At 46.9% G+C, this 17,857-nt stretch overlaps 1 protein-coding gene across 1 annotated transcript; it reads right to left on the bottom strand.

Moving 5' to 3' along the window:
• Positions 1-2,376: 2,376 nt before the first annotated feature.
• Positions 2,377-11,362, bottom strand: LOC129098857 (uncharacterized). Its single transcript, XM_054607981.1, has 5 exons — positions 9,209-11,362; positions 7,974-8,956; positions 6,204-6,890; positions 5,446-5,961; positions 2,377-5,278 (listed from the first exon to the last, which is right to left on the bottom strand). The coding sequence occupies exons 1-5, from the start codon at positions 11,303-11,305 to the stop codon at positions 2,377-2,379; spliced, it is 7,185 nt and encodes a 2,394-aa protein (XP_054463956.1). The 5' UTR covers positions 11,306-11,362.
• Between the last annotated feature and the right edge of the window lie 6,495 nt (positions 11,363-17,857).

Below are 17,857 nucleotides of genomic sequence, written 5' to 3'. Positions count from 1 at the left end.
TTTTAAAGGTAATATAACAATGCAGTGGTGCATCAATCCCAGGTTATAAGGAGACTGGCTTGTATTCTTAATAGAACTCTGATAAAAGGAATAACACACAGACACAGTGAGGCACGTTTGACCTTTTATCTAACGATCAATCAGAATCAATCAGATTATTTACACAATAATAATAATAATAATAATAACAACACTGAACCTAAAACACTGAACTCAAAACACTGAACCCAAAAGAGGTCCCCAAGAAAAATAACAAACTAAATAAAATGGGTACCCAGCAAGTCTTTGAGTGCACTCGATTCAATGAAAGGGGGCGTTCTGTTCCTACCACGACCGCTACGGCCGAACGCTCTTGAGCAGGGGCCAGTCGATGACAGGCTGTCCTCTTGTTCAAAGTAACGTCAAATCTTCCTCCATATCTTCTATTTCTTCCGTGATAACCTTTTCTTCGTTTCTCTTCTAGTCTATATGTTCACTCTTCAAGTCTATGTTCGCTCTTCAAGTCTATGTTCGCTCTTCAAGTCTATGTTCGCTCTATTCGGGAGCGTCAACAAAAAACACCGTCTCCAGGCAACCGGTTCGCTCTATTAGGGAGCGTCAACAAAAAACACGGTCTCCAGGCAACCGTTTCAGTTAGCGGCCGTCAGGAATATATACTGGGAATATATATATATACTATAGATATACACCATACACACTACATTATATATATTATTATAATATATACATTCATATAAATTGACATATACATATATTAGCAGAGAGAGTGAAATAGCATGGGTTACATACTCCCCCCCTAGAACGCATTAGTCCCTTCATGCGCCTGCCACCTGGCAGGACCCTGGAGGAGGCCTTCCAGACTCTTACAGAAGGCAACAATGGCCAGGATCAAGGGTCTCCCAAGAGTGTCATAGTGCAGTCTATCAGGTCGTTGTCGTGTTCTGCTTGATCTCCTGATTTCAGCTTGTGTTCCTATGTTTTCTGACTGTTCAGCTTGAAGCAGAGGATTGATGGCCGCTGCTACTTCTTCCTCCACAGCCGTGAGATCTGATCTGTGATCACATTCGTGTCGTTGATCTGTATCCACAGGCTCAAGGTTATCATGAAGAGGCTCCACTGCATGTTCCTGAAGCTCTCCCTGGAGTGAGTGGTCCAGGGCATGGCGAATATTTCCAATGGCAGCTTCTAAGCTCTCAGCAGTAGGAGTCTGATCTGAGTCTGATCTGAGTCTGCGGGGTCTCCTCTCGACACTCCTTTCCACAGTCTTGATGAAGGGTCCCATTTCAGTCACTTTGGGCCTGTGCACCACCACAAGCTCCTCTTCATCACTACTGCTGCAGACGTCAACATCCTCTTCATGGCTCAGCATGTTGTCCCTTGCATCCATCGTTGGCCGCTCTCCGGATCTCAACTTCATCACCTTAGAGGGGCCTTTTTGCTCAACTTCCTTCCCATCGGTGACAGGTAGGAACCCACATGGCAAGAGGAGGTCCCTGTGGAGGGTGCGTAGGGGCCGCCACCCTTATCCGGCTTGACGACATAAACCGGTCCATCTCCCATCCTCTTTTCGACTGTATAGGTCCCTCTCTCCCATCTGTCCGCAAGCTTGTGTTTCCCTCTGATGTTGACATTTCGCACTAAGACTCTGTCACCTGCGATCAGTTCTGCTGCTCTGACCTTGGCATTGAACCTTGTCTTGTTCTTCTCTCCCATCTTCCGTGCACTCTCTGCAGCTAGAGCATAGCTTTCCCGCAGACGTTCTCGAAGGCTCTTTACATACTCAGAGTGAGTCCTGGCATGATTCCCCTGTGGCTGGAATCCCAGAACGAGGTCGATGGGAAGGGTCGGTTGTCTGCCAAACATCAGCTCATAAGGCGAGTAGCCGGTGGTGTTGTTCCTTGTGCAATTATATGCGTGGACAAGTGGCTTCACAAAGTCTCTCCAGTGGTACTTGTCTTTGTCCTCCAGCGTTCCAAGCATGCCGAGCAGGGTTCTGTTGAATCTTTCAACTGGGTTCCCGCGAGGATGATAGGGGTAGTCCTCACCTTTTCTGCTCCTATCAGGGAACACAGCTCTTTGATGGTGTGACTTTCAAAATCCCTTCCCTGATCGCTATGAAGGCGGGCAGGGAACCCGTAGTGAACGATGAAGTTCTCCCAGATTGCTTTAGCTACAGTTCTTGCTCTTTGGTCTTTTGTGGGAATTGCCACAGCAAACTTAGTGAAATGGTCTGTAATCACCAATACATTTCTTGTATCTTTGTTGTCTGGTTCGATAGACAAATAGTCCATGCAGACTAATTCAAGGGGGTAACTTGTACTGATGTTCATCATTGGGGCAGCCCTCTCAGGGTTTGTTTTCCTTCTGAAACACCTCTCACATGTGTGACACTTCACATCGACTGCTTGAGCCATCTTTGGCCAGTAAAATCGGGCGCGGGCCAGGTGAAGGCGCGCTCAAATCCGAGTGCCCCACTTCATCATGAACACCTTCTAGTGCTTTGGCTCTGTATTTCTCGGGCAAGACTAACTGATAGCCTTCTGTTCCTCTGTCAACATACCTCCTGAACAGGACTCCGTCTTTGAGTTCAAGTCGATTCCACTCTCTGAGGAAGAGCCTCACCTCCGGTAGCTCTAACTTAGTCTCTCTGAACGAGGGCTTAGTGTCTCTCTCAATGAGTTGGATGACCCGCCTTATGGACAGGTCTGCCCTCTGTGAATTGTGCCAATCCTCTTGAGTCATCCCTGGAACAGTTTTTTGTGCAAGGCAGGTGTAACTCAGGGGAATGGCGGAGGGGTCCACCGCTAGGGACTCTGCTAAGGCGGGGGGTTCCGGGGGGTATTCACTGGGCTCCAGTCGCACTGAGTGTCTTTGGCAGAGGGCAGTGAAGGTGTCCTCTGAGAGTACTTTGTGATTCCCGTCCAGCACACGTTGACGGAGCTCCTCGATCCTCTCTTTTTCCTGGAGGAAAGCATCGTCTTCTTGTGAGGGTTCCTGGGGGCGCCTTGACAGCCCATCTGCATCTTGATTAGTATTACCAGGCCGATACTTCACTTCAAAACGGTACGTTGACAGAGCTGCTAACCAGCGGTGACCTGCTGCATCGAGTTTTGCAGAGGTCAACACATAGGTGAGAGGATTGTTGTCAGTAAGGACTGTGAATTCTGTACCATACAGATAATCATGGAACTTCTCACACACAGCCCACTTCAGTGCTAAGTATTCAAGCTTGTGCGTTGGGTAGTTGCGTTCACTTTTCGATAGCCCTCGGCTAGCATAGGCTATGGCCCTAAGTGTCCCTTCATGCTCTTGGTAAATGGCTGCACCAAGGCCTTCTCCACAGGCGTCTGTGTGGAGAACGTAAGGGAGGTTAGGATTGGCGAAAGCCAGTACAGGTGCTGAGGTCAACCTGTCTATGAGTGTTCTGAAAGCGGTTTCACAGTCCTGTGTCCATTCACTTCCGAAAGGCTGGCTGGGGCTCACTGAAGTGTGAGGTTTTTGCTTCTTATAGTCCTTTCCCCTTTTCCTTGTAGCCACATAGCCAGCAGTGAGGCCATTCAACTGCTTTGCTATTTTCGAATAGCCTTGTACAAAGCGCCTGTAGTACCCCGCAAAGCCTAAGAAGCACTTTAGCTCTTTACGATTGGTGGGCCTGGGCCAGTCTTTTAAGGCCGATATCTTCTCAGGGTCAGTGTGGACGCCACGAGCATCTACAATGTGGCCCAGATATTTCACGGAAGACTGAAAAAAGTGACATTTGTCTGGGGACAACTTCAGCCCGTAGTCCTTGAGTCTGTTCAGCACCTTCATCAACCTGTTTTCGTGCTCCTCCAAGGTGTCTGAGAAGACAATCAGATCGTCTAGGAAGACCAAGACTTCGTTCAGGTGCAGATCTCCCACACATCTCTCCATTAACCGCTGGAATGTGGAGGGTGCATTGGTAACGCCCTGTGGCATGCGGTTAAATTCCCAAAAACCCAGCGGGCATGTGAATGCGGTCTTGTGTTTGTCTTCTTCGGCAAGTTCAACTTGATAATAACCGGACTTCAGATCCATAACGGAAAACCATTTAGCTCCACTAAGGGCCGAGAAGGTTTCTTCGATATTGGGAAGAGCGTACGCGTCCTTGATAGTACGCATGTTCAGTTTCCGATAGTCCACACACAGTCTGATCTTCCCGTTTTTCTTTTTCACCACTACTATAGGGGAAGCAAACGGGCTCTCTGATTCCCTTATGATCCCTGCCTCCAGTAGCTCTCGAAGATGCTGCTTAACAGCTTCTCTATCACATGGGTGAATCGGCCGGGGCCTCTCCTTGAAGGGGGTTTCATCCTGAAGTCTTATCCTGTGTTTGACTGCAGAGGTGCGACCATGGGTTAAGTCATCAACAGCGAATACCTCAGGTATGGTATTCAACTTGTCTTTGATGCGTTTCTTCCACTCTGCTGGAATGGGAGAATCTTCCAGGCTGCATGATACTTTGTCACTTGGGGGGGCTTCTGTATCCACTGTCTGGAGGCCACAGGATATAGAAGTGTCATGGGGTTTCACGGGCACCACACACTGAGCCATCATCATCTCTGCTATGACACGGTTTGGATGCAATGTGATGTCGTGTGAACTCATATTGCGAAGAAGTACAGGGACTTTGCTGAAGGACTGATAGGGAACGTCCAGTAGTGTTGGTACTAGGAAGATGCCACCTGGCAGAGGAGGGTTTGCAGGAGGCTCCATTGCATATGACGTGAGGGTTGGGGATGTCTTAATCTTTACACCTCCTAGTACACACACTCTTTGTCCAGCTGGAATGACGACTGGGTAACGTCCAAGCAGCTTCACTGGCCTTGCTTCCTCCTCTTCACTGTGAGTCTGAGCAATGTACTGGAATAGCATGAGACATTCGTCACTGAGTTCATGCCCCTGTAGGAATTTCAGCCCTTCTCGTTTAACTCCGTTCTGGTACAATCTGTCAAGTACATTGGTCCCAATCAGTAAGGGAATCTCACGGTTAAAGTCACAGTCCGGTACAATGAGAACCAGGGAGGAAATCTTCTCGTCTATGCCAGTAACACTCTTTGGGAGTGATATAAGGACTTGGGTGTAACCTATGTAAGGGACACGCTGGCCCCCAGCACCCAAAATCTCAAGCAGTGCGTTAATAGGTTCAACAGGGAAGGATGAGAGATGGTCTGAATAAAAGGTCTCTGAGACCGTAGTAACCTGCGACCCGGTGTCTAAAATACATTTACACTGGTAGCCTTCAACAAGGGCTGTCGTGCTGCAACGTGGCCCAACAAGACCATGGGGTAAGGGTCTATAGTCGAGGTGTGAGCCATTCTGGGCATATTGTTCGGCCCTCACTACATTTGCTTTCAGGTTGGTTGAAATGGAACTAGATAAAGGGGGGTGCACGGCTTCTGAACGTCCCGCAGCAGAAGCCCTTACCGGTTTAACGAGAACTCGGGCTGGCCCTGATGCTGCATCCTCCATTGGTCGCGTCTTTCCCTGAGCTCAAGGTTCTTCTGGTGTACAGCAGCAGGGTTTGGCTCGTTTAAACATAGGGCGGCAATGTGGCCATCTTCTCCACATTTAAAACAGAACCAGGCTCGGGGCATGTTGGAAGTGTTCATGCCGATCCTGCGGTTTGTCACATTTGAGACCATACAGTTTCCCCTAACAGGATTCTCATTGAGGTTCTCTACATGTTGTGGTTCGTTGGGCTTCGATGCTGGCTTGTAGGAAGCAAGCTGTTTCTTTAGGTCAGCCACTTCCTGGGCGAGCTTCTGATTCTCAGTTAGGCTCTTTTTGGCTGCCTTCGGGTTTAAAACAGCTTCAGTTTCATCTGACTCTTCATCACGGTGGGACAGGCCATAGACTGTGTGCATGTGAGACATAGCTTTGGCGCTTCCGAGGTGCTTCTTCATTCTGTTCAGTTTTGTCAACCGTCTGTCTTCCTGCTGTCTGAGGAGTAGCAAGAGCTCAGGGAAGGATGGGGGTTAGTCTTCTTCTGCTCAAGCTGGAGCTCGATGAGCATTGTCTGATCCCAGCAACCCCTACAGAATTGTCTGATGAGTTGCTTGTTTGAACTTTCAATGGACAGTCCTCCCCCGGTAATAACTTTGTCAAGCATCAGGTGTAGGCGATTTAAATAGTCAGAGGATTTCTCCCCAGCGTTCTGATTTGCGCCCAGGAATGCTGCATACAGCTCTTCTCCATCTGCTACTACCCCAAAAGCTGCGTCAAGCTGGGTGAGGTACAGTGCAGGCGGGGAGTCGATGCCAAGGCTTTTGACTAGGTCACTAGCTGGGCTCAATAAGCTCTCTAAAATCTTTCTGACCTTCTGGGTATCTGGGCGGGAAGGGTCACTTAATAACAGTTCAACTTGAGTGTGCCACGTCTCATAATCAACTTCTCCATTGGGCTTTGGCGTTCTTCCCGAGAAGGTGCGGATTTTGCTGACATACGAGGACTGAGATTCCGTTTTTATTACATGCTCGACAATTACTCTCTGGACACTGGGGGGATTGATGAGGCTCTCATCAAGACTTGACGGCCTCTGAGGCGTCTCAGGCACATTGTTATTTGTGTCCTCATCACTTGCTGTATCACCACCCAACTGAAGGTTGGAAAGCTGAGTTTGGAGCATCTGGATCAGACGGGTCTTGCTTAGGCCTGCAACCGCCGCAGCAAACTTTAGTTCATCTAGGTTACTTTGTTCCTCAGGTTTCGGAGCCATCTCTTCTTGTATGGCGGTGACGTGCCATGAAGCATTAGAATCATCAGGACTAAACGTTTTGCCTAAGAAGTCTGGATCCACACGAGCTACTGATCTTTCATCTCTGTACTGGACCAGAACCCTCCCATTAGGTTTACCTACTTCATCAGGGACTCTTATGCATTTCACTATGCCACCATGTACCTCAAAAATGTCAATAATATAATCGTCTGAATACGTTTCGTCAATACCAGAGACAAAAAGGCAGCTCTGTCCATGCACATCATAGCGGTTACAATATTCCATTTTGACCTTAGGTTCTCTATCATGCAAAATATTGTAGCGGTGAATATATAAGAAAAATATGAATTCCTCTGATCAGAGTATATAACCAGTCTCCTGGCTAGCTCGCCACTTTATGTAACCAACTGTATTTTTAAAGGTAATATAACAATGCAGTGGTGCATCAATCCCAGGTTATAAGGAGACTGGCTTGTATTCTTAATAGAACTCTGATAAAAGGAATAACACACAGACACAGTGAGGCACGTTTGACCTTTTATCTAACGATCAATCAGAATCAATCAGATTATTTACACAATAATAATAATAATAATAACAACACTGAACCTAAAACACTGAACTCAAAACACTGAACCCAAAAGAGGTCCCCAAGAAAAATAACAAACTAAATAAAATGGGTACCCAGCAAGTCTTTGAGTGCACTCGATTCAATGAAAGGGGCGTTCTGTTCCTACCACGACCGCTACGGCCGAACGCTCTTGAGCAGGGGCCAGTCGATGACAGGCTGTCCTCTTGTTCAAAGTAACGTCAAATCTTCCTCCATATCTTCTATTTCTTCCGTGATAACCTTTTCTTCGTTTCTCTTCTAGTCTATATGTTCACTCTTCAAGTCTATGTTCGCTCTTCAAGTCTATGTTCGCTCTTCAAGTCTATGTTCGCTCTATTCCGGGGAGCGTCAACAAAAAACACGGTCTCCAGGCAACCGGTTCGCTCTATTAGGGAGCGTCAACAAAAAACACGGTCTCCAGGCAACCGTTTCAGTTAGCGGCCGTCAGGAATATATACTGGGAATATATATATACTATAGATATACACCATACACACTACATTATATATATTATTATAATATATACATTCATATAAATTGACATATACATATATTAGCAGAGAGAGTGAAATAGCATGGGTTACATACTCCCCCTAGAACGCATTAGTCCCTTCATGCGCCTGCCACCTGGCAGGACCCTGGAGGAGGCCTTCCAGACTCTTACAGAAGGCAACAATGGCCAGGATCAAGGGTCTCCCAAGAGTGTCATAGTGCAGTCTATCAGGTCGTTGTCGTGTTCTGCTTGATCTCCTGATTTCAGCTTGTGTTCCTATGTTTTCTGACTGTTCAGCTTGAAGCAGAGGATTGATGGCCGCTGCTACTTCTTCCTCCACAGCCGTGAGATCTGATCTGTGATCACATTCGTGTCGTTGATCTGTATCCACAGGCTCAAGGTTATCATGAAGAGGCTCCACTGCATGTTCCTGAAGCTCTCCCTGGAGTGAGTGGTCCAGGGCATGGCGAATATTTCCAATGGCAGCTTCTAAGCTCTCAGCAGTAGGAGTCTGATCTGAGTCTGATCTGAGTCTGCGGGGTCTCCTCTCGACACTCCTTTCCACAGTCTTGATGAAGGGTCCCATTTCAGTCACTTTGGGCCTGTGCACCACCACAAGCTCCTCTTCATCACTACTGCTGCAGACGTCAACATCCTCTTCATGGCTCAGCATGTTGTCCCTTGCATCCATCGTTGGCCGCTCTCCGGATCTCAACTTCATCACCTTAGAGGGGCCTTTTTGCTCAACTTCCTTCCCATCGGTGACAGGTAGGAACCCACATGGCAAGAGGAGGTCCCTGTGGAGGGTGCGTAGGGGGCCGCCACCCTTATCCGGCTTGACGACATAAACCGGTCCATCTCCCATCCTCTTTTCGACTGTATAGGTCCCTCTCTCCCATCTGTCCGCAAGCTTGTGTTTCCCTCTGATGTTGACATTTCGCACTAAGACTCTGTCACCTGCGATCAGTTCTGCTGCTCTGACCTTGGCATTGAACCTTGTCTTGTTCTTCTCTCCCATCTTCCGTGCACTCTCTGCAGCTAGAGCATAGCTTTCCCGCAGACGTTCTCGAAGGCTCTTTACATACTCAGAGTGAGTCCTGGCATGATTCCCCTGTGGCTGGAATCCCAGAACGAGGTCGATGGGAAGGGTCGGTTGTCTGCTATAAGAAGCAAAAACTCCCAAACATCAGCTCATAAGGCGAGTAGCCGGTGGTGTTGTTCCTTGTGCAATTATATGCGTGGACAAGTGGCTTCACAAAGTCTCTCCAGTGGTACTTGTCTTTGTCCTCCAGCGTTCCAAGCATGCCGAGCAGGGTTCTGTTGAATCTTTCAACTGGGTTCCCGCGAGGATGATAGGGGTAGTCCTCACCTTTTCTGCTCCTATCAGGGAACACAGCTCTTTGATGGTGTGACTTTCAAAATCCCTTCCCTGATCGCTATGAAGGCGGGCAGGGAACCCGTAGTGAACGATGAAGTTCTCCCAGATTGCTTTAGCTACAGTTCTTGCTCTTTGGTCTTTTGTGGGAATTGCCACAGCAAACTTAGTGAAATGGTCTGTAATCACCAATACATTTCTTGTATCTTTGTTGTCTGGTTCGATAGACAAATAGTCCATGCAGACTAATTCAAGGGGGTAACTTGTACTGATGTTCATCATTGGGGCAGCCCTCTCAGGGTTTGTTTTCCTTCTGAAACACCTCTCACATGTGTGACACTTCACATCGACTGCTTGAGCCATCTTTGGCCAGTAAAATCGGGCGCGGGCCAGGTGAAGGGCGCGCTCAAATCCGAGGTGCCCCACTTCATCATGAACACCTTCTAGTGCTTTGGCTCTGTATTTCTCGGGCAAGACTAACTGATAGCCTTCTGTTCCTCTGTCAACATACCTCCTGAACAGGACTCCGTCTTTGAGTTCAAGTCGATTCCACTCTCTGAGGAAGAGCCTCACCTCCGGTAGCTCTAACTTAGTCTCTCTGAACGAGGGCTTAGTGTCTCTCTCAATGAGTTGGATGACCCGCCTTATGGACAGGTCTGCCCTCTGTGAATTGTGCCAATCCTCTTGAGTCATCCCTGGAACAGTTTTTTGTGCAAGGCAGGTGTAACTCAGGGGAATGGCGGAGGGGTCCACCGCTAGGGACTCTGCTAAGGCGGGGGGTTCCGGGGGGTATTCACTGGGCTCCAGTCGCACTGAGTGTCTTTGGCAGAGGGCAGTGAAGGTGTCCTCTGAGAGTACTTTGTGATTCCCGTCCAGCACACGTTGACGGAGCTCCTCGATCCTCTCTTTTTCCTGGAGGAAAGCATCGTCTTCTTGTGAGGGTTCCTGGGGGCGCCTTGACAGCCCATCTGCATCTTGATTAGTATTACCAGGCCGATACTTCACTTCAAAACGGTACGTTGACAGAGCTGCTAACCAGCGGTGACCTGCTGCATCGAGTTTTGCAGAGGTCAACACATAGGTGAGAGGATTGTTGTCAGTAAGGACTGTGAATTCTGTACCATACAGATAATCATGGAACTTCTCACACACAGCCCACTTCAGTGCTAAGTATTCAAGCTTGTGCGTTGGGTAGTTGCGTTCACTTTTCGATAGCCCTCGGCTAGCATAGGCTATGGCCCTAAGTGTCCCTTCATGCTCTTGGTAAATGGCTGCACCAAGGCCTTCTCCACAGGCGTCTGTGTGGAGAACGTAAGGGAGGTTAGGATTGGCGAAAGCCAGTACAGGTGCTGAGGTCAACCTGTCTATGAGTGTTCTGAAAGCGGTTTCACAGTCCTGTGTCCATTCACTTCCGAAAGGCTGGCTGGGGCTCACTGAAGTGTGAGGTTTTTGCTTCTTATAGTCCTTTCCCCTTTTCCTTGTAGCCACATAGCCAGCAGTGAGGCCATTCAACTGCTTTGCTATTTTCGAATAGCCTTGTACAAAGCGCCTGTAGTACCCCGCAAAGCCTAAGAAGCACTTTAGCTCTTTACGATTGGTGGGCCTGGGCCAGTCTTTTAAGGCCGATATCTTCTCAGGGTCAGTGTGGACGCCACGAGCATCTACAATGTGGCCCAGATATTTCACGGAAGACTGAAAAAAGTGACATTTGTCTGGGGACAACTTCAGCCCGTAGTCCTTGAGTCTGTTCAGCACCTTCATCAACCTGTTTTCGTGCTCCTCCAAGGTGTCTGAGAAGACAATCAGATCGTCTAGGAAGACCAAGACTTCGTTCAGGTGCAGATCTCCCACACATCTCTCCATTAACCGCTGGAATGTGGAGGGTGCATTGGTAACGCCCTGTGGCATGCGGTTAAATTCCCAAAAACCCAGCGGGCATGTGAATGCGGTCTTGTGTTTGTCTTCTTCGGCAAGTTCAACTTGATAATAACCGGACTTCAGATCCATAACGGAAAACCATTTAGCTCCACTAAGGGCCGAGAAGGTTTCTTCGATATTGGGAAGAGCGTACGCGTCCTTGATAGTACGCATGTTCAGTTTCCGATAGTCCACACACAGTCTGATCTTCCCGTTTTTCTTTTTCACCACTACTATAGGGGAAGCAAACGGGCTCTCTGATTCCCTTATGATCCCTGCCTCCAGTAGCTCTCGAAGATGCTGCTTAACAGCTTCTCTATCACATGGGTGAATCGGCCGGGGCCTCTCCTTGAAGGGGTTTCATCCTGAAGTCTTATCCTGTGTTTGACTGCAGAGGTGCGACCATGGGTTAAGTCATCAACAGCGAATACCTCAGGTATGGTATTCAACTTGTCTTTGATGCGTTTCTTCCACTCTGCTGGAATGGGAGAATCTTCCAGGCTGCATGATACTTTGTCACTTGGGGGGGCTTCTGTATCCACTGTCTGGAGGCCACAGGATATAGAAGTGTCATGGGGTTTCACGGGCACCACACACTGAGCCATCATCATCTCTGCTATGACACGGTTTGGATGCAATGTGATGTCGTGTGAACTCATATTGCGAAGAAGTACAGGGACTTTGCTGAAGGACTGATAGGGAACGTCCAGTAGTGTTGGTACTAGGAAGATGCCACCTGGCAGAGGAGGGTTTGCAGGAGGCTCCATTGCATATGACGTGAGGGTTGGGGATGTCTTAATCTTTACACCTCCTAGTACACACACTCTTTGTCCAGCTGGAATGACGACTGGGTAACGTCCAAGCAGCTTCACTGGCCTTGCTTCCTCCTCTTCACTGTGAGTCTGAGCAATGTACTGGAATAGCATGAGACATTCGTCACTGAGTTCATGCCCCTGTAGGAATTTCAGCCCTTCTCGTTTAACTCCGTTCTGGTACAATCTGTCAAGTACATTGGTCCCAATCAGTAAGGGAATCTCACGGTTAAAGTCACAGTCCGGTACAATGAGAACCAGGGAGGAAATCTTCTCGTCTATGCCAGTAACACTCTTTGGGAGTGATATAAGGACTTGGGTGTAACCTATGTAAGGGACACGCTGGCCCCCAGCACCCAAAATCTCAAGCAGTGCGTTAATAGGTTCAACAGGGAAGGATGAGAGATGGTCTGAATAAAAGGTCTCTGAGACCGTAGTAACCTGCGACCCGGTGTCTAAAATACATTTACACTGGTAGCCTTCAACAAGGGCTGTCGTGCTGCAACGTGGCCCAACAAGACCATGGGGTAAGGGTCTATAGTCGAGGTGTGAGCCATTCTGGGCATATTGTTCGGCCCTCACTACATTTGCTTTCAGGTTGGTTGAAATGGAACTAGATAAAGGGGGGTGCACGGCTTCTGAACGTCCCGCAGCAGAAGCCCTTACCGGTTTAACGAGAACTCGGGCTGGCCCTGATGCTGCATCCTCCATTGGTCGCGTCTTTCCCTGAGCTCAAGGTTCTTCTGGTGTACAGCAGCAGGGTTTGGCTCGTTTAAACATAGGGCGGCAATGTGGCCATCTTCTCCACATTTAAAACAGAACCAGGCTCGGGGCATGTTGGAAGTGTTCATGCCGATCCTGCGGTTTGTCACATTTGAGACCATACAGTTTCCCCTAACAGGATTCTCATTGAGGTTCTCTACATGTTGTGGTTCGTTGGGCTTCGATGCTGGCTTGTAGGAAGCAAGCTGTTTCTTTAGGTCAGCCACTTCCTGGGCGAGCTTCTGATTCTCAGTTAGGCTCTTTTTGGCTGCCTTCGGGTTTAAAACAGCTTCAGTTTCATCTGACTCTTCATCACGGTGGGACAGGCCATAGACTGTGTGCATGTGAGACATAGCTTTGGCGCTTCCGAGGTGCTTCTTCATTCTGTTCAGTTTTGTCAACCGTCTGTCTTCCTGCTGTCTGAGGAGTAGCAAGAGCTCAGGGAAGGATGGGGGTTAGTCTTCTTCTGCTCAAGCTGGAGCTCGATGAGCATTGTCTGATCCCAGCAACCCCTACAGAATTGTCTGATGAGTTGCTTGTTTGAACTTTCAATGGACAGTCCTCCCCGGTAATAACTTTGTCAAGCATCAGGTGTAGGCGATTTAAATAGTCAGAGGATTTCTCCCCAGCGTTCTGATTTGCGCCCAGGAATGCTGCATACAGCTCTTCTCCATCTGCTACTACCCCAAAAGCTGCGTCAAGCTGGGTGAGGTACAGTGCAGGCGGGGAGTCGATGCCAAGGCTTTTGACTAGGTCACTAGCTGGGCTCAATAAGCTCTCTAAAATCTTTCTGACCTTCTGGGTATCTGGGCTGGAAGGGTCACTTAATAACAGTTCAACTTGAGTGTGCCACGTCTCATAATCAACTTCTCCATTGGGCTTTGGCGTTCTTCCCGAGAAGGTGCGGATTTTGCTGACATACGAGGACTGAGATTCCGTTTTTATTACATGCTCGACAATTACTCTCTGGACACTGGGGGGATTGATGAGGCTCTCATCAAGACTTGACGGCCTCTGAGGCGTCTCAGGCACATTGTTATTTGTGTCCTCATCACTTGCTGTATCACCACCCAACTGAAGGTTGGAAAGCTGAGTTTGGAGCATCTGGATCAGACGGGTCTTGCTTAGGCCTGCAACCGCCGCAGCAAACTTTAGTTCATCTAGGTTACTTTGTTCCTCAGGTTTCGGAGCCATCTCTTCTTGTATGGCGGTGACGTGCCATGAAGCATTAGAATCATCAGGACTAAACGTTTTGCCTAAGAAGTCTGGATCCACACGAGCTACTGATCTTTCATCTCTGTACTGGACCAGAACCCTCCCATTAGGTTTACCTACTTCATCAGGGACTCTTATGCATTTCACTATGCCACCATGTACCTCAAAAATGTCAATAATATAATCGTCTGAATACGTTTCGTCAATACCAGAGACAAAAAGGCAGCTCTGTCCATGCACATCATAGCGGTTACAATATTCCATTTTGACCTTAGGTTCTCTATCATGCAAAATATTGTAGCGGTGAATATATAAGAAAAATATGAATTCCTCTGATCAGAGTATATAACCAGTCTCCTGGCTAGCTCGCCACTTTATGTAACCAACTGTATTTTTAAAGGTAATATAACAATGCAGTGGTGCATCAATCCCAGGTTATAAGGAGACTGGCTTGTATTCTTAATAGAACTCTGATAAAAGGAATAACACACAGACACAGTGAGGCACGTTTGACCTTTTATCTAACGATCAATCAGAATCAATCAGATTATTTACACAATAATAATAATAATAATAACAACACTGAACCTAAAACACTGAACTCAAAACACTGAACCCAAAAGAGGTCCCCAAGAAAAATAACAAACTAAATAAAATGGGTACCCAGCAAGTCTTTGAGTGCACTCGATTCAATGAAAGGGGGCGTTCTGTTCCTACCACGACCGCTACGGCCGAACGCTCTTGAGCAGGGGCCAGTCGATGACAGGCTGTCCTCTTGTTCAAAGTAACGTCAAATCTTCCTCCATATCTTCTATTTCTTCCGTGATAACCTTTTCTTCGTTTCTCTTCTAGTCTATATGTTCACTCTTCAAGTCTATGTTCGCTCTTCAAGTCTATGTTCGCTCTTCAAGTCTATGTTCGCTCTATTCGGGAGCGTCAACAAAAAACACGTCTCCAGGCAACCGGTTCGCTCTATTAGGGAGCGTCAACAAAAAACACGGTCTCCAGGCAACCGTTTCAGTTAGCGGCCGTCAGGAATATATACTGGGAATATATATATACTATAGATATACACCATACACACTACATTATATATATTATTATAATATATACATTCATATAAATTGACATATACATATATTAGCAGAGAGAGTGAAATAGCATGGGTTACATATGCATGATAGATAAGTGAAAACAAGTACATTTATATATTAAAGTAATTGGTTACAAGCATATATATGCAAAAAATAAGTCAAATTCCCCTTAAGTAATTGCATATTTCTCTTTTTTCATATTGTTTTGCCTTGTGTTGGTGGTTTCTGTGGTACATAACCATTTTTTTTATTCCAATAAACACTAAACTAATAAGAACTGTGTGGTACTGTAAAATTAGTCAAAACAGGGCTGCCACGTGAAGGCTCAGTACCGCTAACCCCTTTTCATTTTGTGTGTTTTATTTTTTTATATATTTTTTTTTACCTTTTTTATAATGCATTTTTTTTTTGTCTTTTGTTTTTTATATATTTTTTAAATACTTTTCTTATTTATACACCTTACAGTGTGACCTTAATTCACCATTAGTCGTCACACTCTTCCTCCCATTGAGGTTGATTATAGTGATTCTCACAATTCCCAATTTGACATGGTCCACAAGCAGGCATGCATGGTAGTCCATATGCCCTGCAACTGCACCGTTGTGTTTTGCAGGCAGTTGTGCAATTACAGTGTATCATCTGCAGGAGGCTTTCTGGGGCAGCAGTCTTACTAGTCATAACTGGCAGGAATCGGTTGTCCACCAGTTTCCATCCCCAATCCACTGGGTTCAGGTCACCTTCCTTTCCAATCCACACCATGATCTGGAAGTAAACCCTTTGGCAGTGGTATTTGGTTGCGGACTCAGTTGGAGGCAGACGTTCTGGGCCAACAAATGATTTGGCAGTGGCGATTTTCTTGCTAAAAAGATTGTAACGCAAAGAGGCAAGTGAATCGCTACTCTTTCCGCCAAACAACACTGCCATTGCCTTGGTCCCATGGTCCTCTATGACATTCCTTGCTTGATGTTTGAGCAGAAACACATTTGCACAGGACTGGATGGTTGACTCGCCATTCACGAGTTTCTGGAATGCTGTCTGTTTGCCAACACTAAAAATGCGTGAAGTTGTATCACATCCTGTGAAGGCGTGAACAAACAGCAACTGGGAACACAAGTCACTATCCAGGACTTGTTTCATCTCACTGATGTTGTACACCTTAGTAGCTTTGGACTTGTCTGAACGAAAATAGAGGCCTCTATTTTTCGTCCCAGCATAGAAGAGGAGAAGAATTAGTAAATCTGTATCCTCCCCTATCAAGGTTGTGGGCTGATGTTCTGAGGCCTTGACTGCAGCTTTGACAATGTCCACGTCTGCGTCACCTGGAGCATTGATAACAGAGCAGCCCTTCTTCTCCAGCTCCTCGGTCATAAGATGGATAAGTCCTTGTTTGTTGCAAGATCTGGAAAGGAAATCATCCTTTCTTCCCACAAACTCAGTCTCTGCATTGAAGTTAACAATGGGGTGAGTGTTTTCACCACGTCTCTGATGCGTATTGTCTTTGATGGATGGACCTTCTCTATAACCATCAAAAACGACTGTTGCTTTACCGTAAAGGCGTATGGTAAAGTCTGCATATGACTGTGCAATGGCACCGTAACTGTCACCCTTTTTCCATGCCAAGCGGTGAACCAGGGAACCACCATCAAGGACATAATGCTCAGTTGCTGGGATGGAATCCAGGACCGTTTTGTTTGATTTCTTGCTTGAGAACTCAATGATAGCCTGCGCTAGTTGGGGCTTGTTGGCTTTACGGAAGATTTCCCTGCCTTCAAACAGGGCTGCAGGAAATGAGCAGAGCTCATAGCTCATTACATCTTCCAGTGAAAACTGCCCAGTTTTCGACATGATCAGGAACCGTTGGAACAGCAAAGCAGGATCAATGGTTCGGTCTTGGGCAACTTTGACACTGGAGTCATCTGCAAGGGTTTTTGCCCGGTCTTTCCGTTTGAAGGATATTCCAAAAACAGGTTTTCCAATCATCTTTTCAATGATCTCATTGCCAACAGTCTCCAACTCATGCACATTCACCTCCTCTTTGGCAACAACACCAGTTACTATGTTTCTCAGGGATGGGTCTGGAGAGAATGGTGTGCAAGAGCTAAGCTTTTCCTTGATCTTTTCTAGATCAGAATGATCTCTTTTTATCCTTGCTTCAGAGGATTCTCGGTGCTGCTCGCTGGTCGTGTATGTGAGGTCATTAAATTCCTGCATGGCGTGGTTGTATTCCGATGTGATGGGTGTAGACATGGTCCACAATGCTCGCATTTCGTCAGTCATTCCACTTCCATGGGTCAAGCCTCCACTGCTTTTCAAGGATCTCATCAGTGTCTGCTCGATGACAAGGTCAGAGCTAAGGCCTGCCCAGAACTGGTTGCTGCGGCGGATCACATGGAAACCCCTGGAAAACTTGTCAAGTACATCAGGGTGTCTGGTGTAGTTGGCACATTTCTTGGGGTCAAACATTGCTGATTTCAGGTAGTTGTAAGCGGCGGCAAATATTGGAGTCCAATACCGTTACAGCCCTAGTAATCTCATAAAATCATGTATTCCATAGGTATATAATTATGCCAGGGCAATTTAAACAAGTCCAATGAATTCCTAGACCCAAAAAACATGGGATTAGACACCAAGATTACTTTGCTAGGTAAAAAAATGAAGCAGTTAGGATATTTCAAGGACTTCCTGCCCATCTTGGACGCCATCTTGAAATTTACAACTTTCTAGTGGTCAAACTTTGGTAAACTTTTAGTATGTTACTAAGGACACCTAATACTACAAGAAATAGCTGAGAAACCTTTTGTTAGAATTTTTTTGAGGTTAGGTGTTTTTTTCATATATGCAGC

The sequence above is a fragment of the Anoplopoma fimbria genome, chromosome 2 (assembly GCF_027596085.1).
Source record: "Anoplopoma fimbria isolate UVic2021 breed Golden Eagle Sablefish chromosome 2, Afim_UVic_2022, whole genome shotgun sequence".
Classification (NCBI taxonomy): domain Eukaryota; kingdom Metazoa; phylum Chordata; class Actinopteri; order Perciformes; family Anoplopomatidae; genus Anoplopoma; species Anoplopoma fimbria.
Note: the sequence above shows the minus strand (reverse complement) of the source record. Positions and strands in the feature narration are given on the sequence as shown.

Bases quoted from the DNA above. Each gene is read 5' to 3' on its own strand.
- LOC129098857 (XM_054607981.1), bottom strand. From the start codon at position 11,305: ATGCGTACTATCAAGGACGCGTACGCTCTTCCCAATATCGAAGAAACC. The intron at 5,962-6,203 runs GTATGCAGCATT...GCTACTCCTCAG, and splicing joins GTAGCAGATGGAGAAGAGCT to ACAGCAGGAAGACAGACGGT. The intron at 5,279-5,445 runs GTAAGGGCTTCT...GCCACGTTGCAG, and splicing joins CCCGAGTTCTCGTTAAACCG to CACGACAGCCCTTGTTGAAG.